This window comes from Lacerta agilis, chromosome 10 (genome assembly GCF_009819535.1).
Source record: "Lacerta agilis isolate rLacAgi1 chromosome 10, rLacAgi1.pri, whole genome shotgun sequence".
Lineage (NCBI taxonomy): Eukaryota > Metazoa > Chordata > Lepidosauria > Squamata > Lacertidae > Lacerta > Lacerta agilis.
This window is the reverse complement of record NC_046321.1, coordinates 27,285,407-27,304,391: the sequence shown is the minus strand read 5'-3', so window position 1 is coordinate 27,304,391 and position 18,985 is coordinate 27,285,407. Positions and strand designations below refer to the sequence as shown.

The 18,985-nt window shown below is 46.4% G+C and overlaps 1 protein-coding gene across 4 annotated transcripts in view; it reads right to left on the bottom strand.

Annotated features, from left to right (window-relative positions):
* Positions 1-18,985, bottom strand: part of TRIOBP (TRIO and F-actin binding protein) — a 63,302-nt gene that overhangs the window by 24,994 nt on the left and 19,323 nt on the right. For 3 of the 4 annotated variants that reach the window (XM_033163104.1, XM_033163103.1, XM_033163105.1), the window contains exon 8: positions 15,849-17,231. In XM_033163104.1, coding sequence (XP_033018995.1) covers positions 15,849-17,231 — 1,383 coding nt within the window. Of the gene's footprint in view, positions 1-7,159; positions 7,265-15,848; positions 17,232-18,985 lie in introns of those variants that run through there. The other variant, XM_033163108.1, reaches the window with a different exon arrangement.

Here is an 18,985-nt window from a genome sequence, read left to right as displayed (position 1 = left end):
CAACGCCAGCCAGCATGGCCCATGGTCAGGGCTGATGGGAGTGCTAGGCTAAGCACATCTGGAGGATCAGCTGGAAATGCCAGTTTTAAGATGACCGTTGCATGATTCTGCAGGTAACAGCTAAAGCGATTTAGCAGCACTCCCATGTGTTGCATTTCGTCTTAGAACATCATGCCATTTGACACAGAAACAAAGCCAAACTGATCGGAGGGATGAATCGGTTGCATTGCATGAAAAGATTAAAGGGAATTAAATATGCTGAGCTGGCAAAATCAGTTCTACCGGGGGGGGGGGGCATGATAATAGTGTGCAAAGATGCAAAGAATGCAAGCACCAAAAGGAGGAAAGGAATTGCACAGGATGGCACAAACGGATAAAGGAGGAACAAGAAAGAACGCTCAAAAGGCTTGTATGGAAATAATTTGGTCCAGTGGTGAGCATGCAACTAGCCTGAATAAAAAGGCAGTCCATAATTTCCTGAGAGTATGGAAAATATTTAACCTCCTGAGGGTGAAAGCTGAATTCATGGCCGGTTACATCCCCACCACAGGGTCTAGCTGGTCCTGTAACAAACCAGAAGGCTGAACTGGAAAGGGATGCTGGAGAAAGCCAGTCCCCAGACTGACAAGAGAAGGGTAGTTGGGTGGGTCATGGTGTTTGGCACATAACAGCACCCGGCCACCCACGTCTGGTGCAAAAGAGGAGAATTCTGCTGTGAGGAATCAGATTTTAATCCCTGTTCACTCGCAAATCTTACCGGCTGTTCTGGCAAAGTTACTATATAATGTATTGACCTCCTTCAACCTACTTCATAGGGTTGTTATGAGGATTAAAGTGGCACAAAGTTTTCAAACATGCTTTGGACCCTGACAGAAATGATACAGCAATTTGCAGCAGAATCACTAAGACACCCCAGCACCGCTTTTCCTCTCCTTGTCTATTTTCCACTGGGGCAACTGAAAAGGGAAGTAGATCTTGTCAAAATGGCAGATCTTTTCCATGTGTAAATCACACACTAAAAATAGTCAGAACCAGTCTAGAAAATTTAAGTGGACAAAAGTTAAGGCAAGCACAAGGACTCATTCAAACTACTATGGTACATAAAAGCTCGGTGACAGGACATCTGGTAACAGAGAGCTGAATCTGATCTGCACGAAGACCTAAGCTTTGCTGCATCCGCACTACACATTAGAAGCATCATACCACTTTAAAGAGTCATGGGTTGCCCCAAGGAATCCTGGGAACTTGCAGTAAAGTCCCACTTCCAGCCAAGATGTATGGTCAACCTCTAAACCACCTGAACTGCACATCCCTTTCCCTACACACCAAAAAAACTGGCATTAAAAAAAACCCTGTTTACGTTGGTAACATGGAAAGAGAGTGCACATCCCAATCAAAATTATTCAGGATTCAAACTCCATCAAGTCAGTTGACCAGCTCACCCTGGTTAAAGGCCCCCATTAAAGTAAACAGTGCATGGTATCCAGGGCAAGGAAAAACAAACACACACTTTATTAAAAATAGGTTGTGTGACAGATAGGGATGAGATAAGGAGGACACAATATCGGCTACAAAGAAGAAGAAAAAACAAACAAACACAGCATGCTGTTCCTTTGCTTAGGGTCTTTTAACTCATTCCACGTCTGGTCTTTACTAATGAGGTTTGACCAGCATAAGAAAGGTCTTATGCTTAGTGTCGCATTATGCTGCTGTGGAGTTTGGCTCCCACATCCGATCTGGATAATCATTTTATGGAGCTCAGAGTCTTATCTAACAGCGTAGTGGCAAATTCAGAGGTGTGGGGTCCCTTCATAACATCCACACAAATCCACCTTCAAAGTTTATACAATAATCCTATAATTATGCAATAATAATTAGGGATGCATTGCAATGATTACTGCAAATCTCCGTGCACTGCCTTTCAGCTAGAGCTACCATTTTCTGTGCACATCTATTGTGCAAATCGAGCCATGTGGGTTCAAGCATAGGAAGAATCGTAACGAGTTAAGATCTATGCAAACAACTTGCTGCAGAAACCAAATCAGTGTCAAACGCAGCTTTGCCAGTAGCTACTCTGAATGTAAGTAAAAAAGCAAATAATTTTTAAAAAAAAATTAAATAAAAATCAAGTGGTGCAGATAGTAGTAGCTAAATACCAGAAATGCAAGTAATACACTGTATTCCACAACCATGATATTAATGGATGCTCATCACTACCACACAGCAGTTGGCATCACTGTACCATGTGCCCAGTTTGCCAACAAACTAGATTTGTTGTGGGGCAATTCAGGTGACTGTAGATTTATTTTTTTAAAAATCCCACAGAAAACAGTTAAGCAAGGGAGGGTGGAAGGGAACGGAGAAAACATCTTCCTCTGCAAACTCTTCTTCTGGATGCACAATTAATCTATGCTTTGCAACATTGTCCTGAGTCACAGCACTAGTAATATGGCATTTCAAGTAGCACGGTCATGTGTTTTTTTAAATAGGCATTCTGCTAGTTGCTTACCTAGAGTAAAAAATCAACCTCAGGTGACAGAGCTGGAACACTTTTGTAAACTCCGTGTTAGGTCTCTCCCACCTCACCCAACAAAACAGGCTATTACCATGTCACAAATGACTTTAAAAAAAAAAAAAAGGTATGTGCATGCAGGCTAGCTAGTAACTTTCCAAACATACTTGTGGGCAAAAAAAGAAGCTGCCACAAATCCTGCTGGAAACCCTTCCCTGTAGAAACAACAACAGACAGTCACGGTATCTGTACCTCAGAAAAAATACAAAACCGTGTATATCACTGGAAGAATTGCATAAATATGAAACTAAATTGACAATATCATAATGCAAAGGGCATTTATAAATATTTCATCAAAGGCAAACCTATATATGCTTTAAATTTAAATCATCAAAGTGCTAGTACAAAGTGCAAAAATACAAAGTGCCATATAATGTTCAATATAATGATGAAGATGGTATAGCAAATGTCTATCAGACGCGTAGGTCCATCCTCACAATGTTGGGGAAGGTTATTCAGAATCCCTCCAACATGTGGGTGTGTCGGGAGAACACACCCACATGTTGGAGGGATTCTGAATAACCTTCCCCAACATTGTGAGGATGGACCTACGCGTCTGATAGACTTTTGGAAACACTTCCCTAGCCAGAATAACTCCTCACAGGGCTAACAAATTAGTTAGGATGCTTCCATATGATCTATCAAGATTATTTGTGGGACACGCAGCCAAAAGAACTCTGATTTCTAATAAAAGTTGAGGACAGAACATTTGCAAATCTCTCCCCTGAATGTGAGTGGGGAGATGAAGTGTATGCCTAAATAGTTAAGCAATTTCAAACCCACCTGGAAAGCGTTAAGTTTGACAGAAAACTCAGCCCTATTTGGCCGTTCACTTCCCACGTGTAATCAGAATAGTGCAAGGGAGAACGAGGAACAGGCCCGGTGCCTCCATCATGGACCCATGCTGCCTTCCATGTGTAAGCGCCCCTAGCAGGAAGCCTGCTGTCCACAAGAATATATGCCACGCAGTTTGGAATCCTAATTGTTCAGGGTTCTAGACTGCACAAGGAGCTTCTCAGCAGATGCTTGGCTGGAAATGTGTAGAGGGGTTGGCATCCGGGCACAATTGGGGTGCGGGTTAGCACATTTTCACATGTGAGAAGAATGCCTGAGCAGCTTATTATCAACAATGGAAAACTGTGAAAGGAAAATAAAAGATGAAACTAATAGTCAAGACCCAAGACAAAGGTTTATCTTGATTTGGGCTCAGATTGGTTAGGGAAGCAGCCAGGAACATGCATTTAGGCTGGCGCAATTCCTGCTTTCCTAAGATATTCCAAGCCAGTAAATGGCCCTAACCTGCAAGCTTTGCTCCTTGGGAACTGTTGGAACAGCCTAGCTCTAGAGAACGTGTGGAGAGCAGACAATTAAAGGAGGTGGTACATCGCTACCCAACGCCCCCTGAGAAGCCACGTGGGCCATTATAGGCCTCCCCAATCCAGCTTAGGATGGTGGGGAGAGAATGGAGAGGCATGATCTGAGTAGGCAATAAAGAATCTCTCTCCTAGCCTCAGAATAGATTCAATGGTAGGGTCATGATAAAAGCTACTTTACTCTGGGCTTGTTCAGACATATCACTAAACCATGGTTTGGTGTCATCAACCCTGTCCTCACAAGTTCTCCCCCCCCCCTTATCTACGGCACTCAGGCAGCCAAACTTTGCTTTGCAGCAAGCCATAGTTTGTTGTTTCATCTCACTGGGTAGATGATGGTTTGACTCAGGATCCCAAATAGGTTTGGCTTTGCAGCCCATTTCAAACCAGAGTTTGCCCAGAGTATGGCTCAATAAAATACAGTACATGGATCAGATGTTTCCAATTGCCATGAGCACAAAGAATGAGCCGAATGCTCATTACATTCTCAACATACCCTACATGGGCAAAAGCTACAGCTGACTAGTTCTCCGTGTATTTCTATAAATATTGCTCTAGGTATGCGTCTGTTGAACTTCTGTCTTCTCACCCTTTTTGGTGAAACTCTGAGGATCAGAAGGCATGTCTTTCCAACCAATCCTTACATGAGCACCGATCACAATTTCCCTTCTGCCCAGATTTGTCCTGGGGTGAGTCTATCTAGTTAACCATGTTCTGTGCTCAGAAAAGCAGTGAGAAGGTTAATCAGATAACAAAGCGCCACGAAGTGATCTGGAGAAGGAGGCACCCATAGATGCTGAACTGTGAACAAGACCACGCCGGCAGGGAAAAATGGGTGGCGGTGCCTACTTCAGCCTTGCGTATCTGATGAGATGGAATCCAACCCTCCTAGAGATTAAAAACAGCTCCCTTTCCGCTAGGCTTGGCTATCTACCAAAGACACCCACTCCCTCCCCTCCCCGGCCTCCCCCAACAAAAGCAGGGGGAATGCAAAACAAACAGGGCAAGCTTGGTTAGGATTTATGCCACTGTTAGGCAAAAGGGTAAGGGGAGGAGGAAGTTATCACAATTCTACCCTTCAGGCCTCAATAAGGGGGAAAGAGCATTTTCACATGTCAGTTTCTTCCTCTCCCACTCCATTAGCAATTATGCTTGGTTTGGGTGCCAGAGGGTGTGGAGGGAGAGGAAAAGGAGCGGTGTCTCCAGGAAGGATAGGAAGGGCTGCAGGATGTTGCGAGGCTGTAGGAAGCACAGGCCAAGGGAGCTCATGGCCGAGCTCAGAGCTGTGGGTCATTGCCTTCCCCTAATATGGATGTGCCTCCATTCCCCACGCAGCCAGCCATAGCTAATTGCCATCACACATACACACACACCCCTCATTTGCACCAGACATTTTTTTTCACATACAAACTACAAGGCCAACGGCCACAGAGGTGGACAGAGGAGGGAAAGGAGCCAATGTGCTCATTCATTTTTGCCTCCTCTTGACTTCAGGAGTTTTCACGTAGGAATTTCCTGACAAATCTCCCGTTAGACCAGGGCTGGCAGCAAAAGCAGTAGCCTTCCTCATCCTTGGGTCCCCAGATGTTGCTGGATGATCATTTCCACCATCCCCTAATCATTGGAAATTCTGGCTGGAGGCATTGGGGTGGAATGTTTATAGCTGCTCAGCCATGTCTGGTTGGTGGACATTGGTCCCCAACAGAGACAGGGAACTTTTGGCTCTCCAGCTGTTTCTGAACCACATCCAGTGTTAGAAATTAGCCAGGCACCAGGTGAGTTTTGCAGCTGGTGCAAGTCCAACTGTGACCACACAGAGATCCTCTGGATGCCAGGTTGGCAACTGGGGAAAGCAAAAGGCCACTTGGAGAAGGACCTGAACTATTTTCCTGGAAGCTTGAATTTGTTTTATTCTGGATTGTTTTATCTGATGTTTTAATGTGTTGTAAAGTGATGTGCGATTTGTTCTTCAAAATATAAAGCAATATAGAAATAAAATGATTATTAATAATAAACTCAATTGCAAAAAAGCACCTAGGCATTCCATTGTGGCAACTGTAACCCAAGTTTAAGGTGCCATTTGGCAATCAGATTATATATATATCTGAGTTTCTAACACTGACCACAACTCCCGTCAGCCCCAGCTGGCATAGCCAAGGGTGATGGGAATTGTAGTTTAGCAAAATCTGGAGGGCCAGGGATATTCTCCACACCTGCCAGAGCTTTCTAAATCCTTTGGCTGCTTTGTAATGTGTTTTAACATTGCAAAAGAAAGAAAAAAGACACAGGCCAAAACAAGAGAAATAATCGGGTCTTTTCCAAAACCAGCATAATGTTCATGTCCAAAACGGAGAGTGAATCCATTCCATGATTGCAGCACACCCACCCACTCCCAGGAGGCCATGGTGGGGGAGGAAAGGGGCTGGAGGAAGGACTGCAGTTGTGCAAACTGGCTCCTGGAGCACCTCCGAAGGCCAGGACGGGAAGCAGCTTCCGAGAGGCAACGATCCCTCCTCGGAGAGGGAAACATTTCCCTAACCCGGCCGCAGAGACACCCGTTCTTCCTGGTTACATACACGCCTGCTCTCCAGAGGCGATTTTAGGGGTGGGAACAGAGTCCATCGAGGAAGATCGCTTGCTTCCTAACCCCGCTTTTTGGAATGGAGAGAATATATAATATTAAAATAAAAATGGAGACACATGTATGCTGGCTTTCCCGTTAGTACAGAACTCTTTCCGCAGTCGCCCTGTTTTGAACTCAGAACTGGCACGCGCCTAGCCAAGCGGAAGGTGATCTTTAAAAAAATGTATCGTACTCTATAGTCTCTAACGGCCCTGGAACACGGCAACACCTCGTACTCCACACCCGTGTTCGAACGTGTGAATCCTGCCAGCCTCGGCATAACAACAGCGTTGAGGAAACTCTGGGCCTAGAAAGGGGCACGCTAGCTACGGGGGTGTGATGGAGGTCTAGCCCGGAAACCTTTACGAACGGGAGGGTGCGGGGGGGGGAAGGGGGGCGGCAGACTGCACGGAATCCAGCACCCCTCTTCTGCCGCAAGAGGAAGCCCCCACCCCACCCCCGCCAAGCAGGAATCCGGATCTTGTGGCCGAGGATAGGCTGCCTACCTGTCCTTGCCCTCCAGCCCCTTAACAGAAACATCTGCACGACTACGGTAGAAGGAAAGAAGCAAGCAAGAAAACGGCAACTCACCGTCATGCTGCCGGCTGCGATCAAAGCGGCTAGAGAAGTTCGCGAGTTACTTTTCAAAACCCAGCAAAGCGAAATCGAAATCACCTCCAAGCAGCCTCGATGTCCATTTCCCCACCCCACCCCCTTTCTCCTCTCCTTCCGCTCTCAGCACTCCCAACCTCTTCTATCCGCCCAGAATAAACTTTTTTTCCTCTCTTTCTCTTTCTTTAAAACTTCCTGGGAGGACCCTTCCTAGCCAATGGGAGGAGATCGAATTTGCAACTTTTGCAGGGCGCAAGTCGCGGGCAGCCAATGAGCAGGCGAAGAGGAGGAGGCGGGGGCGGAGCCCGGCTGCCCGAATGCAAAGAGAGAGAGAGAGAAGCGCCAATGAGGAAGCGGAGGGGTAAGGCTTCAGCCATAATAATGAAGAAAAAAAAGAGAGATACAGTACAGGCTAAATGTTAAGAGAGGCGCCCGTGAGTCCCCTTTGCCTTGCCAGAGGACAGAGAGAGCATGCCAGGCAGCGCTGCCAAGGGTCAGTGGCAAGCCGTTGATGGTGGATGGGGGGGGGGTGCTGTCTGGTTGCAGGCAAGCTGGACAAAGCTACCCCACCATTTATGCAAAGCCGCAATATTTTGCACCCCACCCTGGTTATAATTCGAGCAAAACTGCAGAGGACAAGATCTGAGCCTTAAAGTTCTGCTAGTTTCTTAGTCTTGCTCCTGTGCCTTCTCCCAACGCTGGGAATTGGGAGTTGGGGACCGGCATCTGGTTGCAATTTGCAGAAAGGAAAGGAGCCCGTTTGACCTACTGCGGAGGCCTTGCACCTCTGCATTCCTCGCTTCCGAATGCTAAACTTGTGTAAAGACGCCCCAGCATCGCAGTAGGAATCAGTGGGGCTGAGGGGGCAACAGAAAGATGGGGGATTGAGAGGAGGTGATGTTTAACTGGATTTCACGATGGTTTAACTGGCATCTTTTTCCTTGCTCAAGCGGCAGTCTGATGATCCGAGTGGCCCCAAACTATAAAGCAAACAAGCGCCTTGGCTATATTAATAGGCTACACCAGGTTAAAATCAGTGGGGCTTACTTCTGAGCAAACAGATAGGCTGCAAGGTCACCTCTAAACTGTCAATATTTTTGCAAGAGGATCATAGCAAATACCTGGAAATTTAGGTTAATATTCTTTGTCTTCCTAGTACAAAAGAATCCACTTTAAAAAAAGAAACACTTTTTGCTGCCAGGAAAGTGACTGTGAAATGCACTGAAAAATGTGGGATGAACTAATTATTAATGGGGAAATGTACGAACACAGCGCAAGCAAATCGCAGTGAATGCTCAATAGACCGGTCATCTGAGTGTGGTTACTCATAAATATACAGTCAGAATAAAAATGTTCAGCTTTCCCTTGCACCAGAGATCTAACAATTACACACATACTGGGCTCAGAAATCAGAATGATACTGAATGGTAACAGCTCACATATGATTTTTGTTTCCATGAAGTTCCTAAAATTAAAAGTAATGCCACTTAAAACAATCAAGGTTCAAGTTCCTTTGCTGGCAAGTCACACGCGCACACCTCAACATACAAAGACATTTTGGTCGAAAAGGACTCCCATGAAGTCCACAAAAAGCAGTAACCAAAAAACAGTAACCAAAAAAACCACAAAAAGCAGTAACCAAAAAAGAAACAAATATTGAATGGTACATAGAAGCTCCCTTGCCTACTCCAAGCACTAGAAAAGTGTCTACCTCCACTGCATGGATGCACACAAGGGCACAGAGCAATTAAAAACTCACATTCACAAAGCTTAAGTGCATGCACACAGAGACACATGCCTCCCTGCTTGAACCGTCTTAGGGAAGCCTGCCTCACACCAGGACTCATACCACTGAGAGAATGTTAGGAATGCCATAAAGAATTTGCAAATATAAGGAGTAGGAACTGCACAGAACATACCTTCCAATGTTTCTTCTCCGTTATCCTAATTATTATAGAGAACTGCAATTATGTTAGGCGCTTCAGACTGTTTGATAGGTTATATCTGCCAGCTGCGTTTATTCCAGCACACAGCACAGAGGACTCTCCTGTGCCTTTGCCTACAGCCCTCTGAATATTACAAGGTTAGCAAGTTGCCTTTCCTGCTTTCTCCCACAGTCCTTTAGGGGGGGAAACAAACAAACCAGGCTCTCATGCCTGCAGTTCAGCCTGGAGTGTATCATGTAAGCAGGTGATCCTCCTTTCCAATCATGCTCAGCTGAAATTCAACCTAACGGCTGAACTTCACGCTCTCTTAGCTGTGCCCTCCTGCATTTGAAGGAAGGTCCCGTTCAAGCACTAGGGAGTTGCCACCCACCCACCGCCACATCTGTTATGATTCCTATCACTTCTCTGGTTGCATAAGTGAGTAGCAGCACAATAGCAAGCCATCACTGAAGACAGATACCCGGCTCCAGTATTTGGTAATTCAATGCGTTAAACCAGCATTCAGAGATCTCAGGGCCAATTCCTGCTGGAGGTAAATGGCTTCTCATTGCCATCTGCTTCCCTGGAGAACCAGGGCACTGAAGCTTTCAGGGCATGAAGCAGCCCTCTGCCCTTGCAACAAGCTGAAGACAAGCCAGTAGCAAGCTCCGTTTGCCAAAGAAAGACAACAGTTGCATGCGTGTGTATCAGCAATGATGGGGAAACTCTCTCAGAAATTTATTTTTCCCGCCCATATTTTATAACATCACTTATAAACTATACATTGTGTTAAGAAGGCAGTGGGGGTGTTTCTCAAGCCTTGAAAAAGAATATCGGTCCTATTCCAAGGATGACGCAGTGTGTGTTTGACTTAGGTCAAACTTATTTGAAGGACCCTATCACTGTATGCACCTACCAGTACAACAGGGGTGGGGAACTTGCAGCCCTCGGGCAAGATTTGGCCCACCAGTCTTCCCCGTATGGCCTGTAAGGCTGTTCCCCCTAAACCACACTCAACTGCCCTACACCAGGCAAAATAACGTGGCTACAAAAGAACAATCTATCAGTAGCTTAAAATCAGTGCCCAATTATTCATTTGCTGGAGCAAGGCACAACTGATGGGTAGGGGAAGTGCCCCTTGCTCCAATAGTACCAAGCAATTTCCATTTAAATTGCTGCTAAAAGGGAGGCTTCCACCTCTGTTTTGGCAGTGGCTTCAATGCAAACCATTTGGTACAGCAAAACCCCTTGTGCTGTGGTGCCTAAGTGACTAACAAGCAAATTAGGTGCTGGGCACCTGGGAAGCACCGGGCAGCAGATTTCTGACCGGTGGGCTGGACAACCCAGCTGCTAGACATAGGACATCAGATGATCGGCAGGTGGGTTGGTCATTGGGTTGGTCAACATTGGTCCCCTAGGCCAAAAAGGTTCTTCACCCCTTCAGTACAATCAGATATTCAGTGGAGCCGAGGACCTTCTTAGTGGTGGTGCCCCAGTTATGGAACGCTCTCCCTAGAGAAGTTTGCCTGGCACCTACTTTATTGTCCTTTTAGTGCCCTTTTTATTTTTCTGAACTTTTTAGATACAATTTGAATCTTGACTGTTTCATGTCACTTTTACTGTTTTGTGGCTCATGTTTACATTTTGTCTTATTCTTTCTGTAGCCCATGCTATAAGAGCAAGACAAAGCACTATAAAACCAACCCCATCTTGCTAAGTATCAAGGATCTCCAAATATTGTCCTTGCAGCCTACCTAAAGTTTGGCATCTCTAAAGCCAGTCAAGTAATCCAGCATAGGAGCAAACTGTCAGCTGTAAAGTCAAGGCCACTCTAGAGCAGAATTAACACATAATCTTATGCTTGTACCCAGAAGTTACTTCCACTGAATTCTATGGAGCTACCTCTCAGTTAACTGTGCATAAGACTGTAGCTTTAAACATGTTGTGGAGCAAAAAGAAACAACTGGGAGACAGTTACTTGATTACTTTACATCCTAGTAGTAAAAAAAAGCCCCTACATTTTTAAAGAGTTTCACTTGGATCAAGAAGCCACTGAAATGAAGTCATTTTTTGGCTGATCTTGTTTCAGTAGATTCCGAAAGGATGCAGGAGAAAGGAAGACTCACATCAACTATGCACACCTCCAGAGAAAGCAAGATAGGCTAGCTATCGCCTGTACACTATATCCAAGGTGTTGAGCGACTGCCTCTGCCTCCCATCTGTCTGTCTTACTCAGGAGTACATCTATTGTAGCAAATTATTGCCCTGCTCCATCTTAAGCTTAAGTTACATAGCTCACCTTGACAGGGGTTTTAATATTGCCATAACAGGCCATTCAGCTCTCCCAAATGGGGCATTGGCAACAGGTTTTGTTTTGTGTCTAATGTAATCGATATTGCTCAGAAAGGGTAAATTTGGACTTAAATGGGGAAGAGGGGATAGAGGCTGGCATTTTGATGCCGATGCCATTGTGTGAAACCCTTCTAGAAGCGTGCATAATTTTTTCCTTTTGCTTTTTTACAGGTCACCTAGCATAATGCACATGCTTTCAAAGCAATGATCAGGAGCCATTAGCTGGGAGCCTGTATATAACATCACTCCATTCCCAGCGTTCGGGGTGTGAGGTGCTGTTTCTTGTGTAGCCAAAACAGTACCACACAGGGAGGTATCAACAGGCATGGGAGAAGACCAAGGTTTGCAGAAGTGCGAAAATATTTTGAGAAAAATACCCAGAGGGTGGGAGACCGCACACCCCAAACAATCCAATGAAAGACAACCAAATTCTTGGACGTTTTGGGGTAGGGAAATGAACAGGGGGGATAGAAGAAGAGTTTGGATTTGATATCCCGCTTTTCACTACCCGAAGGAGTCTCAAAGTGGCTAACATTCTCCTTTCCCTTCCTCCCCCACAACAAACACTCTGTGAGGTGAGTGGGGCTGAGAGACTTCAAAGAATTGTGACTAGCCCAAGGTCACCCAGCAGCTGCATGTGGAGGAGCTGAGACACGAACCCGGTTCCCCAGATTACGAGTCTACCACTCTTAACCACTACACCACACTGGCTCACACCATGGAACAGAATAGCTGAAATCCTGAACAGCAGCAATCTATGCTACCACATTTTTTTTGCAGGCCTTGCTGATAAATTGTGTATTTTTGCAGATGCCTCAAATGTATTTACAAATATCACCCATCTTGTGATTATGAATATAGTCTGAGCACATAGTGAGAAATGTTTCTAGCCTGGGCCTTTGCCAATGGCACTGTGGCCTTGGGATATTTCACTCAACTCACCTCTGAATAAGGATTAATTGAACTCTTGGGCTATTTGCTTTAGTGCTCTTACAATTAAGGTGTGTTGCATGCTCAGCAGTAGAGAGGCAATGTCTGGAAAAGAGATGAGATGCAGGTGCTAGGCTTGCCCAAGGCATATAGGTAGACACATACCATTCCATTTCAGCTGCATTTCGAGCAGAGGCTTGTTCAGAAGGGTGGGGGGGCATTGTATAAAAGGTACATGCTGATGCACAGGTTGAGGAATCAGGCAGCAAGCAGTGGGAAGGATCTGTGCCTAACAGCCACTGCCAGAGTAGACAAATATTGAGCTCGTATAAGGCTGCTTCCAACGTTACCTAGATAAGTCTCAAATCCATTTTCCTAGGGTATCATTGCTTCCACTCAGTGGCGGAGCTAGGTGCTCTGGCACCCGGAGCGGGAATAGCCACCTGCGGGGGTGCTCTGGTGGCAGTGAGCCTCCCAGGCGGGTATGCTGGTACCGGCTCGCTGGGGTGTGTGCTCTGGTGGTGGGAGCCTCCCAGGCTGTGCCCAACTCCAGCGGGCGGTGTTCGCTTCCCCCGGGAGCCGCCAGGCATATTTGCACGATCGGCGGTAGATTTTCACAACGGCAATTGTGCCTATCGTGAAAATCCGCCCACCGGGGGAGCCAGCACTGCCATGCCCAGGGAGATTTTGTCACACACACCCCAGGCATGACATCTGGGCCGGACCGCACCCCCCTTGCGACGCCCCTGCTTCCACTGTCCTAGAACTGTGACCAAACATTCCTTAACTGAAGAAACCAGGGATTGAACATGAGGCCAAGCCTGCCTTCCTACCACCAAACTACAGCCTTACAGAGATAATATCCACTGCTCTATTGATCCTTGCCTGTATTTGCCAGCATACATTACAGTGGCCCATTTTGGACATTCATCATGGCTTCTCTGGTTTAATGTCCACATCTCATGGACACAGCTAAATTGAAATCCTTCCATTTCATAAACTATTGACCTTTATGAACAATAGCTTCTTGGAGCCCAGAGATGAACATCAGGGCTATGTTCTCCTCCCTCAATGTACTGCCTTCAGAGCTATGATCCTGGTTTGCATTAAACCTTACTTCCCTGTTTCAGACACAGAATAGAACCCAGGTTTAAAAGATTAAGTAACTAACCAGGGTATGACTTCCTTCGGTTTACAGCTGCCCTTCCTTCTGAAAGTCTGCACAGGGGACTTAATGTAGAATCTGAAAGAACTATACTTATGGCTAAAATGACAGTTATTAAAACTACAGTGCCCCTTTCCAAAGGACTGGGCAAATAAAATGTTCTGTCTCAACACAGTTGGAAAAGGGAATGGATTTCACCTGAGAGCGAGTTCCTGAGACAGGGTGCCACTATGAAGAAAGCCCTGGTCACACCCTCCTCGCCACCCAGAGTGATGTTACTGCGAAAAGAGTCCCTCCCTCATGAGTTGCACGTGAGAGACATACAGAGAAAGCTGCTCCTTCAACTATACAGTTTAAATGTATTTAAGTATATGCAAGTATATTTAGATTAAATCTAATCCTGCTTTAATATCCTGCTTAGTTTTTAGCCCAATAAATATTTATTGCTTGAAGCCATAAAAGGTAAAGGGACCCCTGACCATTAAGTCTGGTCGTGTCCGATTCTGGGGTTGCGCCGCTCATCTTGCTTTCAGGCCGAGGGAGCCGGCGTACAGCTTCTGGGTCATGTGGCCAGCATGACTAAGCCGCTTCTGGCGAACCAGAGCAACACACGGAAACGCCGTTTACCTTCCCACCTGGAGCAGTACCTATTTATCTACTTGCATTTTGACGTGCTTTCGAACTACTAGGTGGGCAGGAGCAGGGACCGAGCAACGGGAGCTCACCCCATCACGGGGATTCGAACTGCCGACCTTCCGATCGGCAAGCCTTAGGCTCTGTGGTTTAATCCAAAGCGCCACTCGCGTCCTGCTTGAAGCCACAGGTCTCTACAAATACAGTAAAATGCCTATTGGCACAGTCCAGTCATAAAACATGAATAAATATACCAATATTTAAATCACCCTTAAAATCTTCCAGAGATTACTCTTAAGATTTAGCTTGCTGAAGTTAACACGTAACCTTTACAAACCACTGACATTTGGTTTGAGATTCTCACTTAGATTTTCTTTGTTGAAACTGCAGACAGTGCAACTTGATAGCATATACACTCATTTTCATCAGATAACAAGTTAATTACTATCTCCTGTATTGGACACCCACTACATCGTGACACAAGATAACAGTTTCCCTTTCTAGGATAGGCATACCGTGGTCTATCCCCACACAACTCTTTCCATAGGACGCACAATCTGTTTCTTACAGGGATATGACAATGCCTGCCATCCAAATAAATGGGTGGCATCTGTTTAACGGTTAATCTGCAAAAGCTTTTCTCAACTGCGGGTAAGTAATGTTAAATAAACACCTTTAGATTTTATTTATCTTTTTTAAAGTGCAGCGTACCAGTGAGAGGAGTGATTATTATTAATCACTTCTCTATCCCAGGACAGATTGAATGTTCCAATTTAAAGTGGGCTGAATGCCAAGGATGGCTGGCTGCATGCTCTGTAGGGACTGAGTACAGATTAATTCTGTCCTGTTTGATCCTCTGCCCCCTAGTAGCTCTCAGGTGTTCATATTAACACATCTTTTGGAATCCTGAGCCAGCCATTTCATGGCATGCGTATCTATCCTGGATCATGCTTTTGTTAACTCTCAATCCCAGTTTAATATCCTGGCTTGTTGTCCCCATTAAACCCAAGCTTTCCTTTTGGGGCAAAATGGGGAACGCTGGTTTAATGCAAGCCAGGTTTGCAACGCCAAAGATGTTGCACAAGAGGAGCAAGCATTAGGGGGGGAGGTGTGCATGGAAATGAAGATATTCATGAAAATAAGATACAGATGCATTACGTTAGGGGGAAATGCTTGCAAAAATATGTACATTGGGTCAAAACTGCAAATAAATATGTGTCTACTAGGAGAAAATTACACTAAAATGCTGGTGAATTTTCATGCTGTTTTTACCATATTTGTTAGCAGGCTCAAGTGCCCTTGGACCAAAAGGCAACAGAGAAATTGATTAAAGACCAAATAAACACTCCATTCCTTGTGCAACTTGATTTTTTGTATGCCATTAAGAGGAAACCTTCGTGACCCAAGTTTTGATTATTAGGCACAACAAATTTAGTCTCTGTTGCTCCCGGGGACAAAGAGCAAGCAATCCTGACTAAAGGATGGCAGAAGTGTAAGAGCTGGTGGGCTCTCCTTTGCAAGCAGTATTTAACATTTGAAGGCAGCTGATGTATATGAGCGTACTGATGCCAGGGAGATGCCGGGGATTGAACCTGTGACCTTCTGCATGCTAAGCAGATGCTCTACCACGGTGCTATATGGTCTCTCTCCATCACCTTCTTACCTTATACAAGAGCTTCTCTTTGTTGCTCCATTCACTCTCCGGTCGACTCTCTGGCTTCGCAGGACTTGGACACCTTCCCCGATTTGTACGTTCATCCTCTACCTGTTCCTTAGGACTCCCTTGATTTCTCCAGTGACCCTCCAATTGCTGCTGCTGCTGCTGCTGCTGCCCAGGCTTTGCTGAATGAGGACATTCTCCTTGGCTCATCCAGTCTCTCTCCAAGAGCTGCATTGGATGCACGTTGCACAAGGACCCTTCATGGCTCTTTGGGCTAGCCTCTGGCCTTGTGGGGCAAGAAGGGTCTCCCGGGCCAGCCCTCTTCAGCTCAGCCACTGGCAGGCTGGCGGGGCACAGGGATGTGCTGCTATCCTCCCAGTTGTCCTGCCTCCTGGGAGCAAAAGGGTTGACCGGCTCTTCTTCGCCCGGCCAATCAGTGTCTAGACTCGTCTGTAGGGTCCTGGCGCAGGCCTCCCTTGGGCTTTTCCAACTGTCCTCTGCGTGCTGCTTGCTCACAGCACAACACCTCGCCTGCTTTGGATATGCGCGGCTACTCTCTGCCAGCCGCCCGGGACTGGGAGACCGCCTGACCTCCCCAGAGCTATGCCGGCCACTTTCTCTGCACCTCCCTGGGCTCAGGGAGCGCCTGGTCTCTCTCTGGCTACCCCCAGGGCTAAATAGACCCCCAACCTCCCCACGATTTTTCAAACCAATCCCTGTATCTCTCCCTGGGCTGAGAGCCCGCCTGGCCTCTCCTTGAGCCCCTCGGCCATCTTCCCTGTGCCTCGGGGGACTCAGGGTCTGCCCTCGGCCTGCCATTGCCCTCCCCGGGCTGAAATCGCACACAGCTCCCCGGTAGTCTCTTGGCTCCTTCCTCGGATGCTCGCCAGTGTCAAAGGGGAGCAAAGGCTTGCCTCGCGCCTTCCGGTCACTCTCCTTGTACCTCTCCAGCTGCCTCGCTTGACCCTTGTCCAAACTCCTCCCGGGGTGGGCTGTGCTCACGGCGCCCAGGCAGCTTTTCCACTTGGTCTCCGTGCTTTTCCCAGAGCGGTGCGAGAGCTGCGGTTGGCTTTTCCTCCCATCACCCGTTGGCTTCCCATGACTCGTGGGGCTGCGGAGAGGAGCCCTGTCCCTGTCGCCTTTCGGATGGGGCACGGGGTCCGGCCATTTCCGCCGCTCTGCCGGCTGTTGAGGTACCACCAAGTGTGGAGACACGGCCCTGCTCCTGCTCTCTCTCTCCGGGCGCTGTGGGGAGCTCCCAGAGCGACCGGGCTCCCCTTGGCTCCTGCTGCTTCGCTCAGGGCGCTGCTCTGGTCTCCCTAGGCGCTGGGGGCCCCCTCTGCTCCTGCTGGGCTGCTCTGGCTCCCAGGGAAGTCTTTTGCTAACCTGAAAAAGAAGAAGGAAATAAGTAGCCTTGTGACAGCAAAAGGCTAACCCTCTGATCTTAAGCTGGGAATTAAAATTGCCTTGGACCACATCCATCTTTTTCTCCAGCTCAGTAACTGTCTCCCCAGACTGACAGCGTGGAAGCAAATTAAATCAGCTGCTGCTGTTTCAACTGTGTCCAAAATGCATCACTTCTTTTGGGAATTATAGGGACAGAACTACCTAAACTGTATAGAAACTTATTCATGTATGCTACTACAGCGGCAAGAATGTTACTCGCCCCAAAATGGGAAAAAATAGATGTCCCAGCAAAGGAAGAATGGATGCAAAAACTTATGGAATATGCAGAAATGGTGGGATGTACTGGAAGAATAAGAAATCAAGATAACAAACTTTTTTATTATAAAAGAATGGAAATGGTTTGTTGAATATTTACAGATAAATTGTGAACAGATGGCAGGATGTAATAACCTGTAGTTTCATAAGAGTATATATTTAAAGTGGATGAATAAACGAGAAAATTAAGTTAATTTGGATTTGCAGAAGATATTTAATTTAAATTTAAGGAACCGCAGAAAGAGGGGGAAGGAAGTCAAGTTTTGAAATGTCAAAATGATTGTAAAATGTATAAACCTGAAAAGTATGTGTATAATATGTGTGTGTGTGTGTATCTGTAATGCATCACTTCATCCCACTCCATGAGAGAGTCAGTCTTACTTATGCTCAAGACCCACTGGGCTTGAAGGCCACGTCCTTCCTGGGCTACCATGATCTTTCGGCCTAGCACCACGCGGCATTAGAGCTATCTTTATTTCAATGCCTAAAGTAACAGAGGTAACTAAGTAACAGAGCCATTTGCATCCACGCAGTGCTTGGAAAATAAAGCCCAATGTGATTGACTGCAGAAAAGTATCACCAATTGCCCAGTGCACAGATGGGGAACCTGATCTGGACAGTGGTCCCCCACAGGCTGAAAGTGAGAGGTGGGCAGGACTGCTCACCTGTTAATCACCTGACGTCAAAACAACATCAATGATTGTTGGGCCTTCAAAGCACCATGTAGGGTTTGCAAAGAGCTCTAACAAGGTGCTTCAAAGCGCTGTTGATCACCAGGCTTGAAGCCACCACCTATCAGCTGACGGGTGGTAATGCCAAGGCTGCTTTCTGCAGGGGATGGCTGCGTGACTGAGCTCCCCATTTCCTCAGGCCCCTCACACCAGATGTTACATGAGACTTCAGATGCGGGGCAGGTGGGAGTGGTTTGGGGAAAACATCCTTGTGGGCCAAATTGGGACTCGCGCTGGCCTGCGGGATGTAGCTTATCACCAGTACTCAGGAAGCCTCATAGAAGATCAAAGTGCTCCTTCCTGTTTCCATCCATCTGTCAGCTGTTCCCAATGGGACTAGGAAGGCATCAAAGTTGGGAGCTGCCATCTCAAGGTGTGCATGCATGTGTGCAATCTGTCCTATGGGTGGGTGGGTGTGAAAAAGAAAACTCGGCCCTTGGGCTGGGAAAGGTTTTCCATCCCTGCTGTATATGTTAGGGAAATTCAGCAAGATTGGTCATTTTCTATTATTATTATTATTATTATTATTATTATTATTATTATTATTATTATTATTTATTGGCATTAATTTGTTGTATAAGCAGCCATGCAAGCCACTTTAAGACCAGCTTCCTGGAGATGCCCCCAAAGATCAGGATGCTTGGCCTTCTTTGGATCCAAACACCCAAACAGCTGCCAGAGGTTAAC